The sequence below is a fragment of the Brassica oleracea genome, chromosome C4 (assembly GCF_000695525.1).
Source record: "Brassica oleracea var. oleracea cultivar TO1000 chromosome C4, BOL, whole genome shotgun sequence".
Classification (NCBI taxonomy): domain Eukaryota; kingdom Viridiplantae; phylum Streptophyta; class Magnoliopsida; order Brassicales; family Brassicaceae; genus Brassica; species Brassica oleracea.
The window spans coordinates 8,001,331-8,023,446 of record NC_027751.1 but is presented as its reverse complement, the minus strand read 5'-3'; the positions used below and the strand labels follow the sequence as shown (position 1 = coordinate 8,023,446).

Genomic DNA, 22,116 nt, shown 5'->3' with positions numbered 1-22,116 from the left:
CAGCTATCCCCTAACATGAAATTCTAGAAAATTGATGATATTTTCTCCTGAAAATCTCTCTATTGGGCACCTGAGAGCTGTACAAACAATTTGATCTACAACGGATTCGAATGGTTTCAGATTTTGACAATGTAGTATGATATCAAATCAAATTGTTACTGTGGTATTATGAGGCTCAAGGAGAAGGTGGAAAGAAAGCTGATAAATATAATAATAATAAACATAACTGGGCCTACTACTAGAGTCAGAAATCAGAATAACAAAGGCTTGGCGTAGCCTTAACGCTTAACCAGAGACCGACTAAGTGAATATATATATGTTTTGCGATCGCGCAGACCCGCTCGAGAGATAAATTAGACTAAAGGAGGAGACGAAGATTTGTAACACTCAGGGCAAAAAGAAAGAGAGGAGATGCAGATCTTCGTGAAAACCCTCACCGGAAAAACGATAACCCTAGAGGTTGAGAGCAGCGACACCATCGACAACGTCAAAGCCAAAATCCAGGTTTCAATTAGGGCTTCTTAGTTCGTTTTCAATTACGAATCTCTTGCTTTCTTGAATCGATCTGAGTTATTTGATTCGAATTGCTTGAGAACTAAACCACTAAAGATCAACAGTAGTCATCTTAGATTTTGCTTGGAAGATTACTGTGTGTTGAAACTGAGCTCTGCATATGTTAACTTTGAAACAGGACAAAGAAGGTATTCCACCAGATCAGCAAAGGCTCATCTTCGCCGGTAAGCAGCTTGAAGATGGCAGAACCCTGGCGGATTACAACATCCAGAAAGAGTCTACTCTTCATCTCGTCTTGAGGCTCCGTGGTGGTACCATGATCAAGGTCAAGACTCTCACTGGCAAAGAAATCGAGATTGATATCGAACCAACCGACACCATTGATCGTATCAAGGAACGTGTCGAAGAGAAAGAAGGCATCCCTCCCGTCCAACAAAGGTCACTTCTTTTTATTGCATATGTTATAGTTATGTGTTTCTTGTTGGATTCTAAAACTCTTTTAAGAGTTTGTTTTGCAGGCTTATCTATGCAGGAAAACAGCTTGCTGATGACAAGACGGCCAAAGATTACAACATAGAGGGTGGCTCTGTTCTTCATTTGGTTCTTGCTCTTAGGGGTGGTGGTTGTTGTGTTCTTGCTCTCTGATTGTGTTTGAAATCAAAACATGTATCTCTTTTTTTTCTATCTATTTTACTCCTATGGTGGTGGAAATTGGAATATTATCATGTTTTCTCTGATTCTGTTTGGACTTCATATGAACACCCTCATTTTGATATGATGATATTGGCATGTTGGTTATATTGTCTTCGGGATAATGCATCTATCATAGAATAAATAACACATCTATTATCTGAAATAATTTATGGGATTGCACAAAACAAAAGAAAACTCGCATGAAATATATTTGGACTATCGCATCCGAAAAGCATCATCCCTCTCATAGTTTTCTCCATAACAAGTAGCGATAGAAGCGACATGAAACACAGTCGTTTTTTTTATCAACTGAAACACAGTCGTTAATAAGTAGAGATAAGGGGATAGGTGCTCATACAAGCAAAGAAGACTATATGATCCATATAGAGGTAGTTGCTCATACAAGCAAAGAAGACTGATCTCTGCATACAAGCAAGGGAATGGGAATTTGAGGATGGGTGAGACTTTGGTGCTCATACAAGCTTAGAAGACTTCACTCATATTAACTTCTTATTTTTGATTAAGTGAACCTAAGGGTATTGTTGGTTTTCCCGTTATCACCCGCAAAAACTGTGTTTTTGCGTTAGGTAGCGGTTGTTGGCGTTTTGCAATAATCACGAAAACGATATAAATCAAGAACCTCTAAAATTCAAAAGCTGGCTCCAGCTACTGTTTGTGGTTGCGGGTGGTTTTGGAAGGGTAATATATATATATATTTTTTCAAAAACCTATGTAAATATAAAAATAAAAATATTCAGTTAAGATTTAATATTGAAATAACAGAAATACTATATATATATATATTATATTTTAATTTATATTATAAAACTTTAAAACAAAAATATTTTCTACAATTTTTTAAAAAAATTAATAGTAGAATTTTATAAATATAATTTTATATTTATTATAATAAAATAATTTTTAATATTTTTATAATGTATTAAATGTTAATATTATTAACTTATTATTTAACCACTTTTGCGTTTGATAGTTAACTAGTCACAAGTATCTTTTAAATGAAGCAATTTCTAATCTATGTACCAATCATACAAATCTTTTAATAACGTTTAAAACCGTAACCACGTGCATCCGCAAAGCAAACGTTCCTAAGTAACCGCCGCTGTACCAGTCAGATCCCGAGTCTTTTTCCGAGGGCTTAAAGCAAAATCTTATATCTATGTGGATATCTATCCATAATTTGACTTATTTTGATGCAATTGGTGGATCTAAATGTACCGATCGGGTTGACTTGACCTGGCCCAATCCAAACCATCCAAAGCCCATTGATATTTAAATCTGCAAATCATATTATAAACAAATTAAAAATTAACAGTATTTAAATAACCAAATGAAAATCTATACTATATAAAAGTTGAGGCTATAAGCCATCGAGAACGTCCATGTAGGATTTAAACGACCAATCGTAGTATGACAAATTATTATTTAAGTTTACTATTTTTAAAAATGTTAATATTACCAAAAAAATGTTTATTTCAAACTAAAATATAAATCAATATCGAATAAGGTAAATTTACAAAAATATAAATACTATATTAAGTTAACGTAATGTTTAATATTTTTCGAAAATTAAAAAATAAATAACGAAAAGAATAATTAATTTTAAAATACAAGACTTTCAAACAAGTATAACTATATAAATCTAAATTTAAACTCATGATTTTCAAAGTTTAGGTTATATACTATTGAAAATATTCAAACTAACATATACTATATATAAGTTGATATTATAAATAATTGAGAATGTTCACATATTATTTTAAAGCACCAAAAATATACCAAATCGTTTTTCAATTTGGTATTTCTAAAAATGTTAATATTACGAAATTTTTTATTTCAAAATAAAATATAAATAATTATCAAATAAGTTAAACTTACAAAGTTAAAAACATCATGTACAAATCTATACTATATAAAATAAAGTTTCGAAAATTAACATAAAAATAACAAACAAATATAATAGTTAATTTAAAAATGCAATACTTTCAAACAATTATTACTATATAAATCTAAAACACATGATTTACAAAATTTAGGTTATATACTGCTGAAAATATTCAACAAAAATATGTACTATATGTAATTTTATGCAATAAATCATTGAGAATATCCACATATTATTTTAAAGCACCAAAAATATACCAAATCGTTTTTCAATTTGGTATTTCTAAAAATGTTAATATTACGAAATTTTTTATTTCAAAATAAAATATAAATAATTATCAAATAAGTTAAACTTACAAAGTTAAAAACATCATGTACAAATCTATACTATATAAAATAAAGTTTCGAAAATTAACATAAAAATAACAAACAAATATAATAGTTAATTTAAAAATGCAATACTTTCAAACAATTATAACTATATAAATCTAAAACACATGATTTACAAAATAGGTTTCATACTACCGAAAATATTCAAATAAAATATGTACTATATGTAATTTGATGCAATAAATCATTGAGAATATCCACATATTATTTTAAAGCACCAAAATATGTCAAATTATCATTTTAATTATTATTTTAAAAATTTCAAGATTTTCAAAAAATGTTTATTTCAAAATAAAAAGGAAACATCTGTTCAATTTAGTGAAAATGCAAAATTATTAAAGGAATCAATTTGATATATAAAGTAAACTTTTGAAAGACCAACATAAAATTAACAAACAAAAAAAATCTTAAAAAATACAAGAATTTAAAATAATAAAAACAATATGAATCTAAAGTACTTTTCATTACATATGAATCTAACAAAACTTGATTTCGAAATGGAAGCTATTTCTTTCAAAAAATTTTCAATAATAAATTTTGTAAGCAAAATTGCCAAATAACTAAAAGAATCAGTTTATTATAAGAAATAAATGTTTGGAAGATCAACATAAAATTAAGTAACAAAAATAATCTTAAAAATATAAGGATTTCAAATAATAAAGACAATGTAAATCTAAATTACCTTTTCATTATATATGAATCTAAATAACATATGATTTCAAAATTGAGGATATATATTATTTAAGTGTTCACATAGAATTTAAAAATATCATTATAATAATATAAAAATCAGCGTTTTAATTTGATAAAGTAAATAAAAATATTATTTTATTAAAAATAATTAACTTGATATATAAAATAAGTATAAATCTGAAATTAAACAGAAAAATAACAAAAATAAAAATATTCAACAATTAATAAAGTTTGTAAGAAAAATTTATAAATAATCACGTATGTAAAAATAAATAAAAATCAGCACAAAACTATAAAAAGATAAATTAAAATTTGTAAAAATTATCTTTAAAGTTAGATTGATATTTATAGCTAATTATTGAAAACTTAATATAATAAGAGATTGTTCACGTACCTTATACGAATTGGTATTGATTGCATATTATTACTAAAAATCTAATTATGTCTGTAACCTTTAATACGGTATGGACTATATGCTTTAAAAATCAGAAATAACTGAAAATATCAATTAAAATATTTAAAGTCAGCATCTTAAGTTAATATTCTTATAAATCTTAAATTTTCTAAAAAAAAATAAAACAAAACAAAAATAAAAAAAATGCTTACTTGATATATATGCTAACTCTTCATTAATTAAAGCGAGAATTATAAAATTATGTCTTAAAGTATGTCAAAACATACAAATAGCTTATAAATCAAAATAAAATAAATAATTAATATGATAATACTTAATATGATCAAATAAATATAAAGGTAAACTGAAATTTAGTATTTGTTTTTTATTTATATTGGTTTCAGCTATAAAATATTATAATTTTATAATATGTTATATGAGTTTCTTAGAAAAATAATGGCTGATTGTGATTCTATAATCAATAAGTTTTTTTTAAATATGGTCATTAAAAATTATGCAAATTATATGGTGACTTTTCATAAGTTTTTAGTGTAGTTCATCGATAAAATTTATAGGACATATGCTTATGAAACTTTATTAAAGCAATTAACATAACATATAAAACTAAAAATGATCTCGTAGGAGTTCTATCAATGAAAGATATTTGAAACAAAATGTTATTAATATAATTATGTTTGTAACATTTAATATGATATTGACTACATGCTTTAAAAATCAGAAATAACTGAAAATACAAATTAAAATATTTAAAGTCAGCATCTTAAGTTAATATTCTTATAAATCTTAAATTTTCTAAAAAAAAACAAAACAAAACGAAAAAAAAATGCTTACTTGATATATATGTTAACTCTTCGTTAATTAAAGTCAGAATTATAAAATTATGTCTTAAAGCATGTCAAAACATACAAATAGCTTATAAATCAAAATAAAATAAATAATTAATATGATAATACTTAATATGATCAAATAAATATAAAGGTAAACTGAAATTTAGTATTTTTTTTATTTATATTGGTCTCTGCTATAAAATATTATAATTTTATAATATGTTATATGAGTTTCTTAGAAAAATAATGGCTGGTTGTGATTCATTTTTTACCGAGCCAATTTATTATTTAATTTACAATAAGTTACAAAGCTCTGTTAGAAATTAGTGATGGTAACAATAATTTACTTATGTAAGAAATATATTGTTAAACAACTCGTTTATCTATATTTTTTCAAATCATTTATCTATGTGTTCTCAAGCTATTTTTATCAATAAATGAATAAACATAGTTATTTAATAATCATCAATTAAATTTAATAATTTTTGACATATATGTTTTTAAGAAAATAATTATAAAAATATTCATTAAACTAATCAAATATATTTTTAAGAAAAAACTCTAAATATTCTATAATCAATAAGTTTTTTTTAAATATGGTCATTAAAAATTATGCAAACTATATGGTGATTTTTCATAAGTCTTTAGTGTAATTCACCGATAAAATTTATAGGACATATGCTTATGAAACTTTATTAAAGCTATTAACATAACATATAAAACTAAAAATGATCTCATACGAGTTATATCAATGAAAGATATTTGAAACAAAATGTTATTAATATATATGACAACATAAAAAAAATCAAAAAGGCTAAAAATTTAAATAAATTAGTTGAAAATTTAAATAATATTTACAAATAATATTGACATTAGAGTATAGTCTCAGGCTCTCGACAACAGAAAATAAAGATATGAAAAATATTCATTATACATTCGTCAGTTGGAAAATATGTTATCTAAGTTTATGAAATATGATGTGAACTAATAAAACATCATAATCACGGCATTAATTAATATTGTAACTAGATCAAGTAGAAGATGTATCTAATATTTTTTATTTATATGCATTTATTTTAATTAATAAAAAAATATTTAACATTAGTTTAAAGTTGTATATATATTTATTTCTCTTTTTATTATATCTAAAATAAAATTACTATTTAAATTTCATAAAAATATTTATTATGATTGAACTCTAAATAAAATACTAATACATATGCATTTAAGCGACTTTAGTATGAGTATTTCAAATACAGATATTCACAAAAATATATAATACTTTTACTTTTATTGTAAAAAATTGGTAAATACAAAGTAAAGCTAAATATTGTGCATATGCATTAATTTTCTTATGTTTTTTGAAATATAAGTAAAGCTAGATATTGTGCATATTGATTGATTTTCTTATGTTTTTTCAAATAGAAAGATAGATAAACAAATTATAATAAAAATAATTATAAAGTGTACTATTTTTTGTTATGAATAAAATGATCAATAAATGTTTTTAAATAAGATTAATAAATAATATAAACATGATTATAAATACACTTACACATTTACATATACAAAAAAAAAATCTAAATATTAGTTTTTAAAAGAATATAATTGTATAAAAATATAAATATGTAGGAAAAATAATAAAGCATACTTTGAATAAAAATTCATATAAAAAGTACATAAACCAGTTATACTTCATTATCTTAAAATTAATATAAAATGATACAAATTATTAAAATAAATTTGCGCGTAGCGCGAACTAAAAATTTAGTGTTTATATATAAAGTTAAGTTTGCTCAGAGGGTTCCACGTCAGATTTGAGGTCAGAAATTTGAATCATTTGGACGTGACACCTGTCCCAGGCGAGCAAAACTCAATTCTGGAATTATATGGGCTTTTATCTTTACTCATTCTCATCTTGCTGTCGGGCTTTTCTAAGACTTATTACTAAGCCCAGTTAAGTACTTTAGGTTTTTTCTTCGTCGTCTTCTCACCTTCCTTTTGCCGATCTACTCAGAAAACAAAGGCATTCATCAACTCACCGTAACGTCGTCTCCACCTTCCATTAAAATCCCTTAAATCCCTTAAATCCTACACATTCTGGAGCATTCAATCGACCTCTTTGGATTCCAATCCAACCGACTGAAGCTGTGAGTATAAATATCACATCTTTCACCCATGAGCAGCACAAATTCAACAAGATCGAGAAGAAAAGTTGTTCTAAATGATACACCCTTTATCAAATAGGAATCTACTTGGATACGCTTGGCCGGGAGACATAATTAATTTTATTTTCTTAAAAAAAGATCCACAAGTTGAACACAATTAATATATTTACATATCTTTGATAAACATTTTATTTTCAAAAATGCTATTACCATTAAACAAGAAAAGACTACTATATTTACATAGCTATATCTATTTTTTTTTTAAATCCACAAGTTGAACACAATTAATATATTTACATATCTTTGCTAAACATTTTATTTTCAAAAATGCTATCAAAATATATCTTAAACTTCTACAAACTTATTAGAATAAATATTAGACAACCACATTAAAAATTTCTATTAAAATAACTTAAAAGAAATAATATTAGAAAACTTCAAAGCTGTGTCCCTCTGTGTTTATTTTTAGTTGTTTTACAATTTATTTGTCTGATATTATGCAAACTTTTCAATATATTAATAAAATAATCTAATAGCATATAACCCAAAGACATTGAAAAATATGTTAGGATCTTCTGTAAATTAATTACTTAAGTAATTAAATCAGTTACTTAATTATTTTAAGTGAATAAAATATATAGTCTTATAAATTAACTTATATAAGTAAGATAAACAAATATTTTGGATCCGATTAGTTGGGTTGTAAGTGCATAAATTTTGTTGTAAGAATTTAGTTCGTAGATATTAGGTTTTAGGGATGTAGTTGTAATTTTTTAATGTAGAAAAATATTACAATTTTTAAACTGGTTTTTTAAGAAAAAAATATATTTTAAAAGGATTGTAGTTTTAAAGAGGAGGGTCAATTTAATTACAAAGAGAATAATTATAAAAAAATTATATAAAAAAATAAGTGAAATGAAACATTTCTACAATCCAACCAATCAAACAAGTAGCTAAAATTTAATCAAGTTTTTTATTTTGCTTATCACCTTATATAAAATTTTGAATAACAAAAATATCAGAAATTTAAATATTAATTGTTTTCAAATTCGTAAGACAAAAAAATAAATAATTGAAAACAATTTATAATTGTCTAGCTACTTATATTTTTATAATAGATTATGATATTTATATATTAAAATAAACATAAAAATATATAACAAAAAATAAAATTTAAACAAAAAACCCGGGCCGATCCTTGTTAAGTATATAAAACACACAAACTTTTGTTAAGCGCACTCGAACATTCCACACTTTCTGTTTTGAAATTGTATTGTACATGAAGAAAAAGAAGATATAGTTGTCAAATTTATAGTGCGTCTGTAGTAAGTTGTAATAATCAAATAGTAAAGTACATTCACATTTTTCATGTTCGATTTATTAGAATTTGGATCAGAAATATTAAATTATGAGTATCAAAATTGATTCTAATTGAAAAAAAATGATACTTTTAAAAATAACATGTAAAGTTTTTTTTTTGGACCGGCACTAACTTTATCGAACTTAAACCCGAAAATCTAAAATTGAAATGAGCTTAACCCGAAAATCTCATTTTTGGTCTAATAAAACTTAGTCCAGTCCCGATAATTTATAGAAATAGACATTAGACATGTTTGAGCTCAAAACTTCGATCCCTAACTGATATGTATAGATGGATCAAACCTAAAATGTATTAGCATCCAAATATGTATCTTTATCACTCGACCACAAAATCCAGACACTCAAATTAACTATTTTCTAGATAATGAAAATAGATGCAAACATAAAAGAACAGAATACTAGAATATATTTCTTTTTCACAGCATTTTGGAAGTTACGAAGTTTTAAATCTGACATGAATCCAACATGCAACTTTGTGTTCAAGTATAATAAAATTAGGTGTTTTCAATTTAGGCTTTTGTTTTTGGATGATTTTTTGTTTTTGTTTTAATTTACAGAATAATGTTTGAAATAAAACTATGTGTATTGGTTGGATTGTACATTAGAACCTCTATAAATTAATAATGTTGAGACTTTGAAATTTTATTAATTTATAGAGATATTAATTTACAAAAATTTTGTTATTTAGATTTATTATTTTAAGATATATTTATTGTAAGATAAGAAAATTGTTTGATTTTAGTGTATAGACCATTAATTGTTATTTTTTTAAATTTGACATTTATGCTATTTTGTTATATTATTTGGTGTATATAATATATATTGCATAGAACTTAAATGTGATTTTAGATATAATATTACTAAATTTCATCAAAAATAGAAAGTATAATAATAGGCTCTTACTTATATAAAATATGTATACATATAAATTATTAATTTATAATTTTAATGGATCTATATATTTACATAAAATTTTGTAAAATATTATTATCTTATTATTTTATCGACCCGATCCAAATTGGGACAGACGAAATTTATTAATTTATAGAGATTATTAATTTATCGAGTATTAATTTATAGAGGTTCTACTGTAGGTGTAAACTATTTGATGTAGAATTTGAACTATACAATTTTTTTCTAATTGTATATGTTGTAGATTTGTTGCCGTAAAAATAAATAAAAGGAAAAGTATTTCTACAACTATATTTGTTTCCTTACATGTTAAAAATAAAGATTTAGCAACAAGATTTTTATAGCTAAGGTTTTATTATAGTTTCAAAATTAATATAAAACATAATTAATAATTTAAAGGTTGCAAATAAAAATTAAGCTGTAATATGAATGGTTTTGTTTGATTATATATTTTTCACTTCTTCATAGAACCTTAAACGTTTTTAAAGATGCATGGAAAAATTAAAACAGTAATTATAATTAAACAGAAATTGTAATAAACACCATATAAATTTCCATATAGTTGAAAAAGAAAACTTCTATATATTAGCAGACGATATAAAACTTCCTATACATTATTTAAGACTTCCAAATCTCAACGACTAAATCCAACATAAAATGGAAAGGTTTAATCCATTTCCGTTAAAATAACATATCATTTAAGGAAAGAGATATAGAAAATATTTATAATTCAAGAACAAAATCCTAACGTTTCCAATTGTATATATTTCCATATATGTCACACCGAATTTTGATGTATAAAAGAACCAGCAACGCAACTAAGAAAAACAAAATATCTAATTAATCACACAATTCTTCCTCCTCAACAACCCAAAACATTGATAACCTCTGTGAGTTTTGCAATGATGAGAGGTGCTGCTTCGACCGAAGTAGTAGCAGTCATGGTAATGATGCTAGCGGTATTGAACCAATTAGAGAGTGCTGCTGCTAATGCTTCATTATCATCAAACAAAAGTTCTTGTAATATTTATAGAGGAAGTTGGGTCTACGACAATTCTTACCCTCTCTATGATTCCAAGTCTTGCCCTTTTATCGAGAGACAGTTTAACTGCAAGTCCAATGGTCGCCCCGACCAAGGTTACCTCAAGTATCGTTGGCAACCATCCGGTTGCAATATCACAAGGTTATTAATTACTCCTCTTTTTATATACATTTACAGCGTTATCGCTACATAAATCTGGTGAGGTTTTGAAAATGTAAGGATTTGCTGAACCATTAGCATTGTCACAAATGCATGTGTCTCGGTTGTCCAAGAATGAAGCAGAATTAGTTTTTATTGAAGACCGTATCTACAGTTGCGTGGTGGATAACAAGTTTTTTTCATTAAAAAATATAATTTCATGCATCTAATAATAATACTTTACTTTTTGTAACGTATTTTTTTCCAAAAATAACAGAAATTCAGAACGATAAATTAATGAAAAAGGCTCATCAACCACAAGGGAATAAATAAAGATTTTTTTTCTTTTATGATCTTTCCTAGAAATATTTTAAAGTTGAGTAAAATTTATTATTTTTGATGAACGTGTATCTTGACGTGCAGATTCAACGGCTTAGGTTTTCTGGAAAGATTGAAAGGGAAGAAACTCATGTTCGTAGGCGACTCACTGAGTCTAAACCAATGGCAGTCTCTAACGTGTTTGCTCCACAACGCCTCACCAAAAGCTAAATTCACCATGACTCGTTCCCCTTCTGGCCTCTCCGTCTTCTCCTTCCCCGTAACGTTCTAACTCCATTATAGTATATCCTTTTTTACTCACAAGGTATCAGTCCGGTTTAGATTAATTCTGGTTCGGTTTGCATAAATTGCGTGCATATGCAGGCTTACAATGCAACGATTATGTTCTCAAGAAATGCGTTTCTAGTGGATATAGTCGGAGCTCCATCAAAGCGAGTTATGAAGCTCGACTCAATCTCGACCGGTTCGCTGTGGAAAACCGCAGACGTTTTGGTCTTCAACTCTTGGCATTGGTGGCTTCACACCGGCAGAAAACAACCGTAAATTTTCATTTCATAAACATTTTGTATATCTTCTACGATCTAAAGATTTAGTATATAACTACTGTAATTACTTGGGGATACAGATGGGACGCAATTGAGTATGGAAATGTAACGGTTAGAGAAATGGACCGATTAGTGGCGTATGAGAAAGCCATTAGAACTTGGGCTATGTGGATTGATCAAAACATTGATCCTTCTAAAACTAAAGTCTTTTTCCAAGGTGTCTCTCCTGACCATGCCCGGTAAGTTCCTTCTTCATGTATCTCTTTATTTATTCCATATTATACATACTATAAATCATCAACAACAATGCTGACACCAACTATAAAGGTGAAAGACTTTTGGATATAAGTTTCGAATTCTATACTGTGTTTTGCTTAGAAATTTCGTGGTTACATGAAACGGTTACATAAATATACATTTTAGGCTTTCATATAACTATTTTGATAAAGACTTTGAAATAGTTAGAAATTAGATTATTTACATTGCTGATATTACAGGTCAAACGATTGGTCGAAGCAAGGTGGTAATGGCAGCTGCATTGGAGAAACAAAGCCGGTTACGGGATCAAACTATCGGGCAGGGCCACACCCAGCAGAAATGGTGGTGGAGAAAGTTATCAAGACCATGAAGAATCCGGCGCGGTTAATAGACGTGACATTAATGTCTCAGTTAAGGAAAGACGGACATCCTTCGGTCTATGGATTCGGTGGTCACAAGAACCCGGATTGTAGCCACTGGTGTCTTGCTGGAGTTCCAGATAGCTGGAACCAGCTATTGTACTCTGAGTTGTTTCATTCTTGATTCCTGATGGATATAGAGAGTCTCGAACATAGCTCAATTCATTATTGTACTTTGGTTATTTTGAATAAATTATGGCCCAAGTCATTTCGGCTTATGATATAGTTTTGATTGAAAGATGTCTTAAAATCATCACTCAACATCTCCGTAGGTACATACACGCAATCAACAAACAATTAGCAAGGTAACATCTTTAGACGCATTGTATTTTATCTCTTCAAATCTCCATATACATTAGAAATTCTATAAATTAATACTCCATATATTAATAAATAAAATAAATTAATATTTTTTCCAGAATTGAATAAATTCAAAACATAACACAATTTGACAAAAATTAATAAGATAATAAATATTTAATTTTTCTTATAAACCCATGATCCTAATAAAACATAAATTAATAATTGCTAGTATGTATGAAGTTTATATAATATAAATAAATATTATAGTATTTATATTTATTTACAGTGAAATCTATTTCTAATTTTTATTAACATTTTGATGCTATTTTTTCAGATAATATCTAAACCCCATCAAGATTATATATTGCATATCTCAATATAACCAATAATCTAAAATACAAATAAAATAAAAAATGAGTTTATTAAATATAGCGAATACACAACATCATAAAAAGTTTTTCTTTTGTTTACATAAAATATACACATAAATATATTAATTTTATAAATATTTTCTTCTTTTTAAATTAAATTTTTATAAATTAATAAATTAATAAATATTAAAATCTCCGAATTATTAATGAATAAAGTTCTCAAAAATTTCATCATATAATAAAAATATTTTATTATGAACGAAAATAAATATTTTATTAAAAATAAATTTAACACAATATTATACTTAAATCACTTACTAAATGATAAATTCCAAAAGAGTACATCTAATTTTTTTTTCTAAATAGATAATTGGTACTTCTTTTATTTATTTTCTTTAATAGTTGAAAGATCTTGTGAGAACTCTTTGATAATGATGTTTTAGCTACACAATAAGGCACTGTTCGTATCTGTATTTGATGCAGCATCTAGATGTATCTTGATATTAGTTTTAATTTTTTATAATTAGTATTTGTATTCAGATACAACATATGGATGTTAAGTTGTTCGTTTTTTTATTTTATAATAGTATTTGAATACTATTAGTTAAAATGACTAAAATAGCATGATTTTTATTCTTAATAATGAATAGACTATAATATTCAAATAATTATTTGGCATTTTTTGTGTAAAACACGATTTTGCAGATTTTGATGGAAAATTAATTTCGCGATTTTAACGAAAACATACAATTTATGGTTTTCACAAGAAAACACAAACTTTCGGTGTTGGTGGGAAAACACATTTCCGGTGTTGGTGAGAAAACACGTTTTCAGGTTTTGGAGGGAAAATGCAATTTTGGGTTTTGGCAGGAAACCCCGTTTTCTGGTTTTGGCGAAAAAACACATTTTCAGGTTTTCACGAGATAACACCTTTTCAGGTTTTGACATGAAAACATATTTTTTTTGGGTTTCGGTAGGATACACGTTTTTGGGGTTTGGGGAAAAAAAACGTTTTTGGGTTTTGGGGAAAAACGTGTTTTTGGATTTTGGCAAGAAAATGTGTGTTTTTTTGGCGGAAAAATTGTTTTCGGGTTTTCGTGAATAACACATTTTTGGGATTTTGGCGAGAATATATGTTTTTAGGTTTTGGGTGGGAAAACGCATTTTGGATTTTGGCACGAAAATGAGTTTTCTGGTTTTACTGGGAAAACGTGTTTTTCTGGTTTCTTCGGGAAACGTGTTTTTCGGGTTTCGGTGGAAAACGCGTTTTCAGGTTTCGCGAGAAAACACATTTTTCGATTTTACGCGGAAAAAGCATTTTTAGGTTTTGGCGGGAAACACACATTTTTTTTTATTTTGGCGGGAAAACGCATTTTCTGGTTTCGGTGGGAATACTCATTTTCTGGATTCGGTGGGAAAAATGTGTCTATGGGGTTTCAGCGAGAAAATACATTTTCTTGGATTTCGGCGGAAAATATGTTTTTCTAATTTTGACGAGACAACGTGTTTTTGGGTTTTGGCGGGAAAACTCGTTTTTTTTTTGTTTCAGAAGAAAAACTTGTTTTCTGGTTTCGGTGGGAAACACACATTTTTGGGTTTCGGCGTAAGAACGCGTTTTTGAATTCGACGGAAAAACATGTTTTTTTGGGTTGCGACGGGAAAATGTATTATTTGATTGTCGTCTAACAAAACTAAAATGGCAAATGTTGACGTTGTATTTCCTACTTCTCAATATATTCGGCCAAATTTCGGTAGTTCAAAAGCCAAATGATCAGAACTAAAATTTTATTCATTTATTATCTTTTGGGATAATCTACCAGAATTGAAAAATTGAAAATAATTTAGGTACTTTTAAATGTGAGTTAGTTTTTCTAATTTATGTGATTTATTTTGATAAAACCAAATATTTTAATTTAATATATCATAATGTAGTTAATAGTAATATATCAAAATTAAATATAAATTCGTGAAGCTTGATTTCAGGGCCGACTTTTTGTTCTTCGTAATTCTAATAGATTTGTACTGGGCCAAAAATAATATTTAATTTTAAAATTATAAAAAATTAAAGTCCAATCACATAGTGATGTAGGGTTTAAGTTTGTCATTATGTTCTATACATATCTTTAGTCATATGCAAAATCCGCCGCACCAAATCTTTTTAGCGGATAAGAGAAGATTTCAACCTTAACTGTGCAGCAAGATCGGAAAGTAATACAAATCTCTAACTTATAGATCTGTTTTAAGGGATATGTATCTTATGTAGATTAAATCCCTATGAACGGTTTTATTTTATTTTATTGTCAATTGTTTTATATCAGTTTAAAGAAAAGGATCCATTAAAGATTGTGTGTTTAGTTTAATAAATTAATGGTTTATAAACATGTATGAATTTCAACAATATGTCTCTTCTTTTTCCGCTATCTATCTTTGCAAGTAATTCATATCATTTAAAGTTTAAATCTTATTTTTGTACAGGTTTTTTGCGTATTAATTTTTCGGTTTACAAATATCTTATTTGCTTAGCTGTTTGTTCTCAGTTAGTCTATGTTAACAAATTGTACTGGGTTTTACATTTGGGAACATATACATCGGTCACTGCACTATTCTTTACTCTATTTATGTTTATTAATGATTCTTTGTTGCTGCTAAATAGCTTGCGTGGCAATTTCAAACTAATCAAGCAGATGGCTGGTGTTAGGCCCTTAACGGAGGAGGAAAAGGAACTTATGTCATTATATGGCAAACCAATTACCGTATACGACATTCTTCAAGCTTTCTCACAAGACAAGGTATGCATTATTTTTCTCTATTTTTTCCTATATCATTTTTTGTTCTAGCTCAGAAGTCAAAACCATTTTATTGTATCTACAAGCTTTTATTATTTGTCATGCAGCCACGTTTCTTTCCAAGGTGTTTGAGCTACAAAATACAGGCGAGGAAAAATAAGATGTATGAATCTCTTCTTTTGATGTTAGGTTATCAGTTATCACTGTTCTAATTTAGACTATTCTAAAACGTTATATATACATGTGTTTTCTTTTCCAGAATTATCATTACAATCAGAATTTATGAAGTCTTCCTAAACTTTTTGGAACTAAACTTTAAGTATCGATTTTCAAACAAAAAAAATAAAATAATTTATGTTGTTGCATTTTAGATATTTTATCTTCTATTTACTAGTTAAAATGAATGGCTTCTTCTCTTCTCATGGCACTTTTATTTTTCGTAGGGAAAGTCTAGGTGAAATATCAATTTACAACTATATGAATTGTAACAACATAGTACTGAAATCCCAAGGTGAGTCTTTACTTGGTTTCGCTTCAGAATCTGTTTTGTTTTCTTCTAACAATTGTATTAAGCATCTACACACATTTGAAAATGTAGTTGTGAAACAGACTTCTTTGCCATTTTGCCCAATGAAATGTGGAAGCCTCAAGGTAGGCCCTAGAACCAAATTTTCTATATCTTTCATTTTAAAACAAATAAGGATCTGAATATTTCATGCTATGTGCAGGGCGTGAAACATCATTTGACGTCATCCCATGCCTTATTTGACTTTAACTTTCGGGTACGTTGTATTTTTAAGGATACACACAACTCTTTTCAAGTTTTCTTGTGATATATTATAAGTAACAATATAAGTACTCTTGCATGTTTTAGCTGTCCGAGAATGATCATCCGAACATTTATGTCTCCGTGAAACCTGATGCATTCAAAAATGGGGTTAGTATATATAAAACTACATACCCAACATTTTAAGTTGGTTTAAAAATAATTTATTAGTGTCATTATTTTGACTCTACCTTAATGTCTTATTTTTAATATATATCAGGTACTAAATTATGATTTAGAGGAGCACAATAGTGTTAATTTCAAATTTTATCAGTAAGATTTCAAACTATTTTACTCTACTTCTTAGCTATGATTCATCATCATCTTCTTAAAGCTTGCCAAACCATAATTCATGCAGCTCGAAATCCCGTATGCGAGGAGGCCAAAGGGATTGTCGTAAGAGACCTAAACGTTGTAAGATTTTTGAGAAGTATTCAGACGATGTCCCTCGTGATAAAGCAAATGAATTGCCTCATGTGAACGGTGATAATATCTCACCTCCCTGGCAAGAACTCCCTTTCCGGAAAAGACTAGCCACATTCAGACAACTACTCAACCAGAGATAGGTCAGTGTTCTAAAGCTAAGGGACCTCGTGCTACTAGCAGAAAAAAGTTGTATCCACAGCAGGTCGTGGCTGAAAGGTTATGATGTTCTTTGTGTTACTTGTTCCTCACAGAATCTTCGTCCTTATGATTTTAGTAACCAGTATTATTATACCTTGTTAATTTCCAGAATCTATCTTCTTAAGAGTCGGCAGTTCTATCACTCTATGGTTTAGTTTAAACCATGCTGTCTTTGTTTCATTATGTTGGAAATATATTTTTACAAGCATATTGGACCGAGTAAAAATGAGTATATGTGAACACAGTTTGTAACTTTGTACTAGTGATAGGTAAAAGTTTAATCTAATGTATAATAAATGATGGATTTTATATGGAGAATGACAACCACATTTTGCAAGCTCAAGAGCCGGGTAAAATGATGGAGTTGTCTTTGAACTTTAAAAAAAAATTAAGCTTAAGCTTAATCTATGTAAACCTTACTTAGTAATTAAAATAATCAACTTGGTGAAAAATAGCTTAATCTAAGTAAACTTGTTAACTAACCAAGATAATTTAATAAAATATGGCTAAAGCTTAGTAAACTTTATGACCAATGTATAGGTTACTTTATGACTAAATGCTTGTTAAATTTCACTCATAAATAGATATTTTATCTATCCATTAAATGTCACACTCACATCACAATCTTACACATGATAAGCTTTCGCATATAAAGTTCCAGCAATATCTAAAGTTCGCATATTCTATTTTGGATGAAGCAATTTATCATAAGACTCAAAAATCATACAAAACCGTCTCATTTACGGGCAATTTATTGAGCTAAGGAAAAATATCAAATCTCGACTTCACGTATTCATTTATTTTTCTTAACGGTTTCAAACATTTTCATACTCGTTTTGTTTCGTAATTTTCAATCTAGATTCTGGCTCCTAACCCATTATACTAACTAAATAAGTTGCACCTTGAAGCCAATGATTCTGGAAGAAGTACTGTCTGATGCAGACAGCAAAAATGAAGATGAAGATTTAAAAGATCTTCAAGAACGCATGGTATTTCATTGTTTCTTATTATTATTATTTTCATTAAATTGTGTTATCAAGAACATAACTTACACCAGAGTCCTTTGTTTTCACAATTTCACAGAAGCTTGATCGGTTGGTGGATGCGAGCGATAAGAAGAAGAGATTTATGTGGCTTTGGAACACATTTGTGAGAGGGAAAAGGTAGCAATATGATTCTATTTGCATCTATATGTTTCAAGAAATATTTGAGATAAGAGTGATCCATCACTAGAACCAATTTTGTTTTTTTTTAAACGCTGATTTATTACGATATTACAGTTATGAGAAATATTACATAGACGATTCGACAACCGAAAATACTACATGCCTTATGAGTATATACGTCTAATTGCATCACCTGAGCCGTCATATGAAGAACCACTTTTTGTTATGCCTTACTTTTTTGGGCAGGGAGTTCGCCGATAAACATGTTCCTTTGACATGTGAAGAGTTCGTAAAACTTCATGCGCAAGAGCTGAGCATTCCTAAAAATTTCTGGTAACAGTATTCCATCTACTCATCATATGATGCCAACATGGAACATAATATCACCTTGTTTTTTTACTTTTGTTGATGCCTGAGCGGCAATGGAGAATGTTACGATCAAATTGTGGAACTACGGTCTGTTATGCGCCAAGACCATGGATAAGTGCAGTCAGGGGCGAAGCCAGTAAAGCGGTTGTGGGTGCACATGCACCTATAATTTTATAAATATTTACAAGTTTTGTATGTAAAAGTCGTAAGTTCTAGCTAGCTAAAATGGTTAAATTCATCATGTGCACCCCTAATCATCCAAGGTTCGACACCAACACTGCCTTTTATTTTTCCCTTTATAAATGATGCACCCACTAAAAATAACTCCTAGATTTGTCCCTGAGTGCAGTATCATCCTCCAGAACCCACATGAAGAAGAAAAAGGAGTAACAGGAGCAGCAGTAGCAGTGGCAAATGTTAGTGCAAAGATGACCCCACAATTGAGTAATGCAGAAGATAATTCAAGAGACAATTAAATACAAGCAACCAACTATTGCTTTATTAGAAATCGCCTAAACAATCTATTACAAGACTTGCTTATCAACTTTACACAGCCTGTTAACACTCTAACAGCTGCTACTGAAAGATTTCTAATCTCTATCGTCAGTACTTCAGCAACTGCTTTAGCACGACCCAAGAACACCCCTAAGGGATTTTCACCATTCCTCTATAATAATAGCCAGTGTCTTATGGAATACATACGACTCCATAGCTCTTTTATAGTGATCTCCACGTTCCTGAAACCCTAGTCTCCAAGGAACATGAATATGGACAACTTCCATATCAATAAGTACACTTTCCTTTTCTTGAAATGCACTTATTCCTCAAGGCATAAACTTGCTCCCCAAGTTTATCTCTTGCCTTTTCTCCATGGTATAAACTTGTTCCTTAAGTTTATCCCACGCCAGCTCAGCATCTTGCGTCCACATGGTCTCTACCACTCTGCATGCCTCCAGGTTCACTCTCTCGCGCACACTGCCTCAGCAACTACTTCAACGACTACGTCAAGACATAAATTCTTAGTTTATCCTTTTCCATCTTACCATATCTTGCATCCACATGGTAACCCACCACTCCACATGCCTTATGTAGTAACGACTAATGCATCCAGCATCAGTGACTTCGTCGCCTAGATAGTCACAGAAGACTATTGACATCTACAAGCTCCACTTGCATCTTCAATCTCCCCCTTTTAGCTTTGTGTGCCGATCAAGCACAATATCCTTCTGGTTTAACAACCACGTTTCCTCACCTGGAAACTTCCATACTTGATATGCCATTCTCCCCCATGAGAGTTACACTATCTTCATCTTCTATAATAGATATACTTTTCTCCCCCACGAGATAAGCACCATCTACATCAGGACGTCCATCACCATGCTCTTCTCCCCCACGAGATATGCACTCCTTGGACCAGAACGTCACCACTTCTCCCCCTGGTTGATTGCATACTAAGAAAAAACACAGATGCTTAGATGTCAATACAAACATCACAAACACACCTGTCTGCTTCTTCATGCGTACTACATCAGGCTCTGACGCATCCACCGAACTACTTCTCGAACCACTCCTTGTCTTAGCTCCTTAGGCTTGGGCTTCTTCCCTTATGCTGTAAACATGATAGGCTCCTCCCACCCAGTCTTCACAGCTATCCACGCAGCCTCATTAATTCCTCGAACCAACAGCTTCATGCGTACTTCCAATGACCATACCGGCCATCCTTCAACATGATTGTCTTCTGCATAGAAAAATCGTGTACATCTTCACCTTCAGGATCACACCAGTAACTTAGGTGACCCGCTCTGATACCACTTGTTAATGCAAAGATGACCCCCCAATTGAGTTATGCAGAAGATAATTCAAGAGACAATCGAATACAAGCAACCAACTATTACTTTATTAGAAATTGCCTAAACAATCTATTACAAGACTTGCTTATCAGCTTTACACAGCCCGTTAACACCCTAACAGCTGCTACTGAAAGATTCTTAATCTACCCAAACTTGTCTCTTTGTCGTCAGTACTTCACCAACTGCTTCAGCACGACCCAAGAACACCCCTAAGGGATTTTTACCCTTCTTCTATAATAATAGCCAGTGTCTTATGGAATACAGACGACTCCATAGCTCTTTTATAGTGATCTCCACGTTCCTGAAATCCTAGTCTCTAAGGAACATGAATATGTACAACTTCCATATCAATAAGTACACTTTCCTTTTCTTGAAATGCACTTATTCCACGTTTATCTCTTGCCTTTTCTCCACGGTATAAACTTGCTCCTTAAGTTTATCCCACGCCAGCTCAGCATCTTGCGTGCACATGGTCTCTACCACTCTGCATGCTTCCCGGTTCATTCTCTCGCACACACTGCCTCAGCAACTACTTCAACGACTACGTCAAGACATAAACCCTCAAATTATCCTTCTCCATCTTAGCATATCTTGCATCCACATGGTAACCCACCACTCCGCATGCCTTATGTATTAACGACTAATGCATCCAGCATCAGTGACTTCATCGCCTAGTTAGTCACGAAAGACTATTGACATCTACAAGCTCCACTTTCATCATCAGCAGAAGCAGCGGCAAAAGAAGGGGCGGCAGTGGAAGCGGCTGTCGCAGCAGCAGAAGCAGCAGCATCCATGATACACTAAAAATGAATCCTTGCTACTGTCAAGTTAACAGTGGTGATTGTAATATTTGAGATTCAATCCAGAGGACCAGTTTACTCTTTACTCTTATGAGTTCAATATTAAGCTGGGAAACAAGTGGGGGTTTTAAATCAATGGTGACGCAAGTAACTAGAATACCTAAATGGTGACGTAAGTAACTAGAATACCTAAAGATTCAAATTCGATTTAAATGAAAGCTGGCTTAGGGTTATTCATCGGGTGTCAATGCGGAACCGAACAACTATTCAAGTGCAATGAGGTGCAGTCTAGAACTCGGATCACTCGGCTAGAACAATCCACTATCGTAGACTTGTTCCCTTTGCTGATCGGTCTTGCGTCCTAAGCTCTCACTTGGAACAAGACGC

General features: G+C 29.7%; 3 protein-coding genes across 3 annotated transcripts; all 3 read left to right on the top strand.

Annotated features, from left to right (window-relative positions):
• Nucleotides 1–257: 257 nt before the first annotated feature.
• On the top strand, nt 258–1,318 carry LOC106341779 (ubiquitin-NEDD8-like protein RUB2). Its single transcript, XM_013780497.1, has 3 exons — nt 258–504; nt 692–951; nt 1,032–1,318. Exons 1-3 carry the CDS (start codon nt 412–414, stop codon nt 1,156–1,158), a joined length of 480 nt encoding a protein of 159 aa, XP_013635951.1. The 5' UTR covers nt 258–411; the 3' UTR covers nt 1,159–1,318.
• A 9,477-nt stretch (nt 1,319–10,795) lies between these two features.
• On the top strand, nt 10,796–12,843 carry LOC106340978 (protein trichome birefringence-like 43). Its single transcript, XM_013779797.1, has 5 exons — nt 10,796–11,076; nt 11,497–11,671; nt 11,776–11,951; nt 12,038–12,196; nt 12,455–12,843. The coding sequence occupies exons 1-5, from the start codon at nt 10,796–10,798 to the stop codon at nt 12,756–12,758; spliced, it is 1,095 nt and encodes a 364-aa protein (XP_013635251.1). The 3' UTR covers nt 12,759–12,843.
• A 3,136-nt stretch (nt 12,844–15,979) lies between these two features.
• On the top strand, nt 15,980–17,067 carry LOC106338015 (polycomb group protein VERNALIZATION 2-like). The gene is made up of 6 exons (XM_013777091.1): nt 15,980–16,097; nt 16,202–16,257; nt 16,538–16,605; nt 16,693–16,745; nt 16,823–16,876; nt 16,969–17,067. The coding sequence occupies exons 1-6, from the start codon at nt 15,993–15,995 to the stop codon at nt 17,065–17,067; spliced, it is 435 nt and encodes a 144-aa protein (XP_013632545.1). The 5' UTR covers nt 15,980–15,992.
• The last annotated feature ends 5,049 nt before the right edge of the window (nt 17,068–22,116 follow it).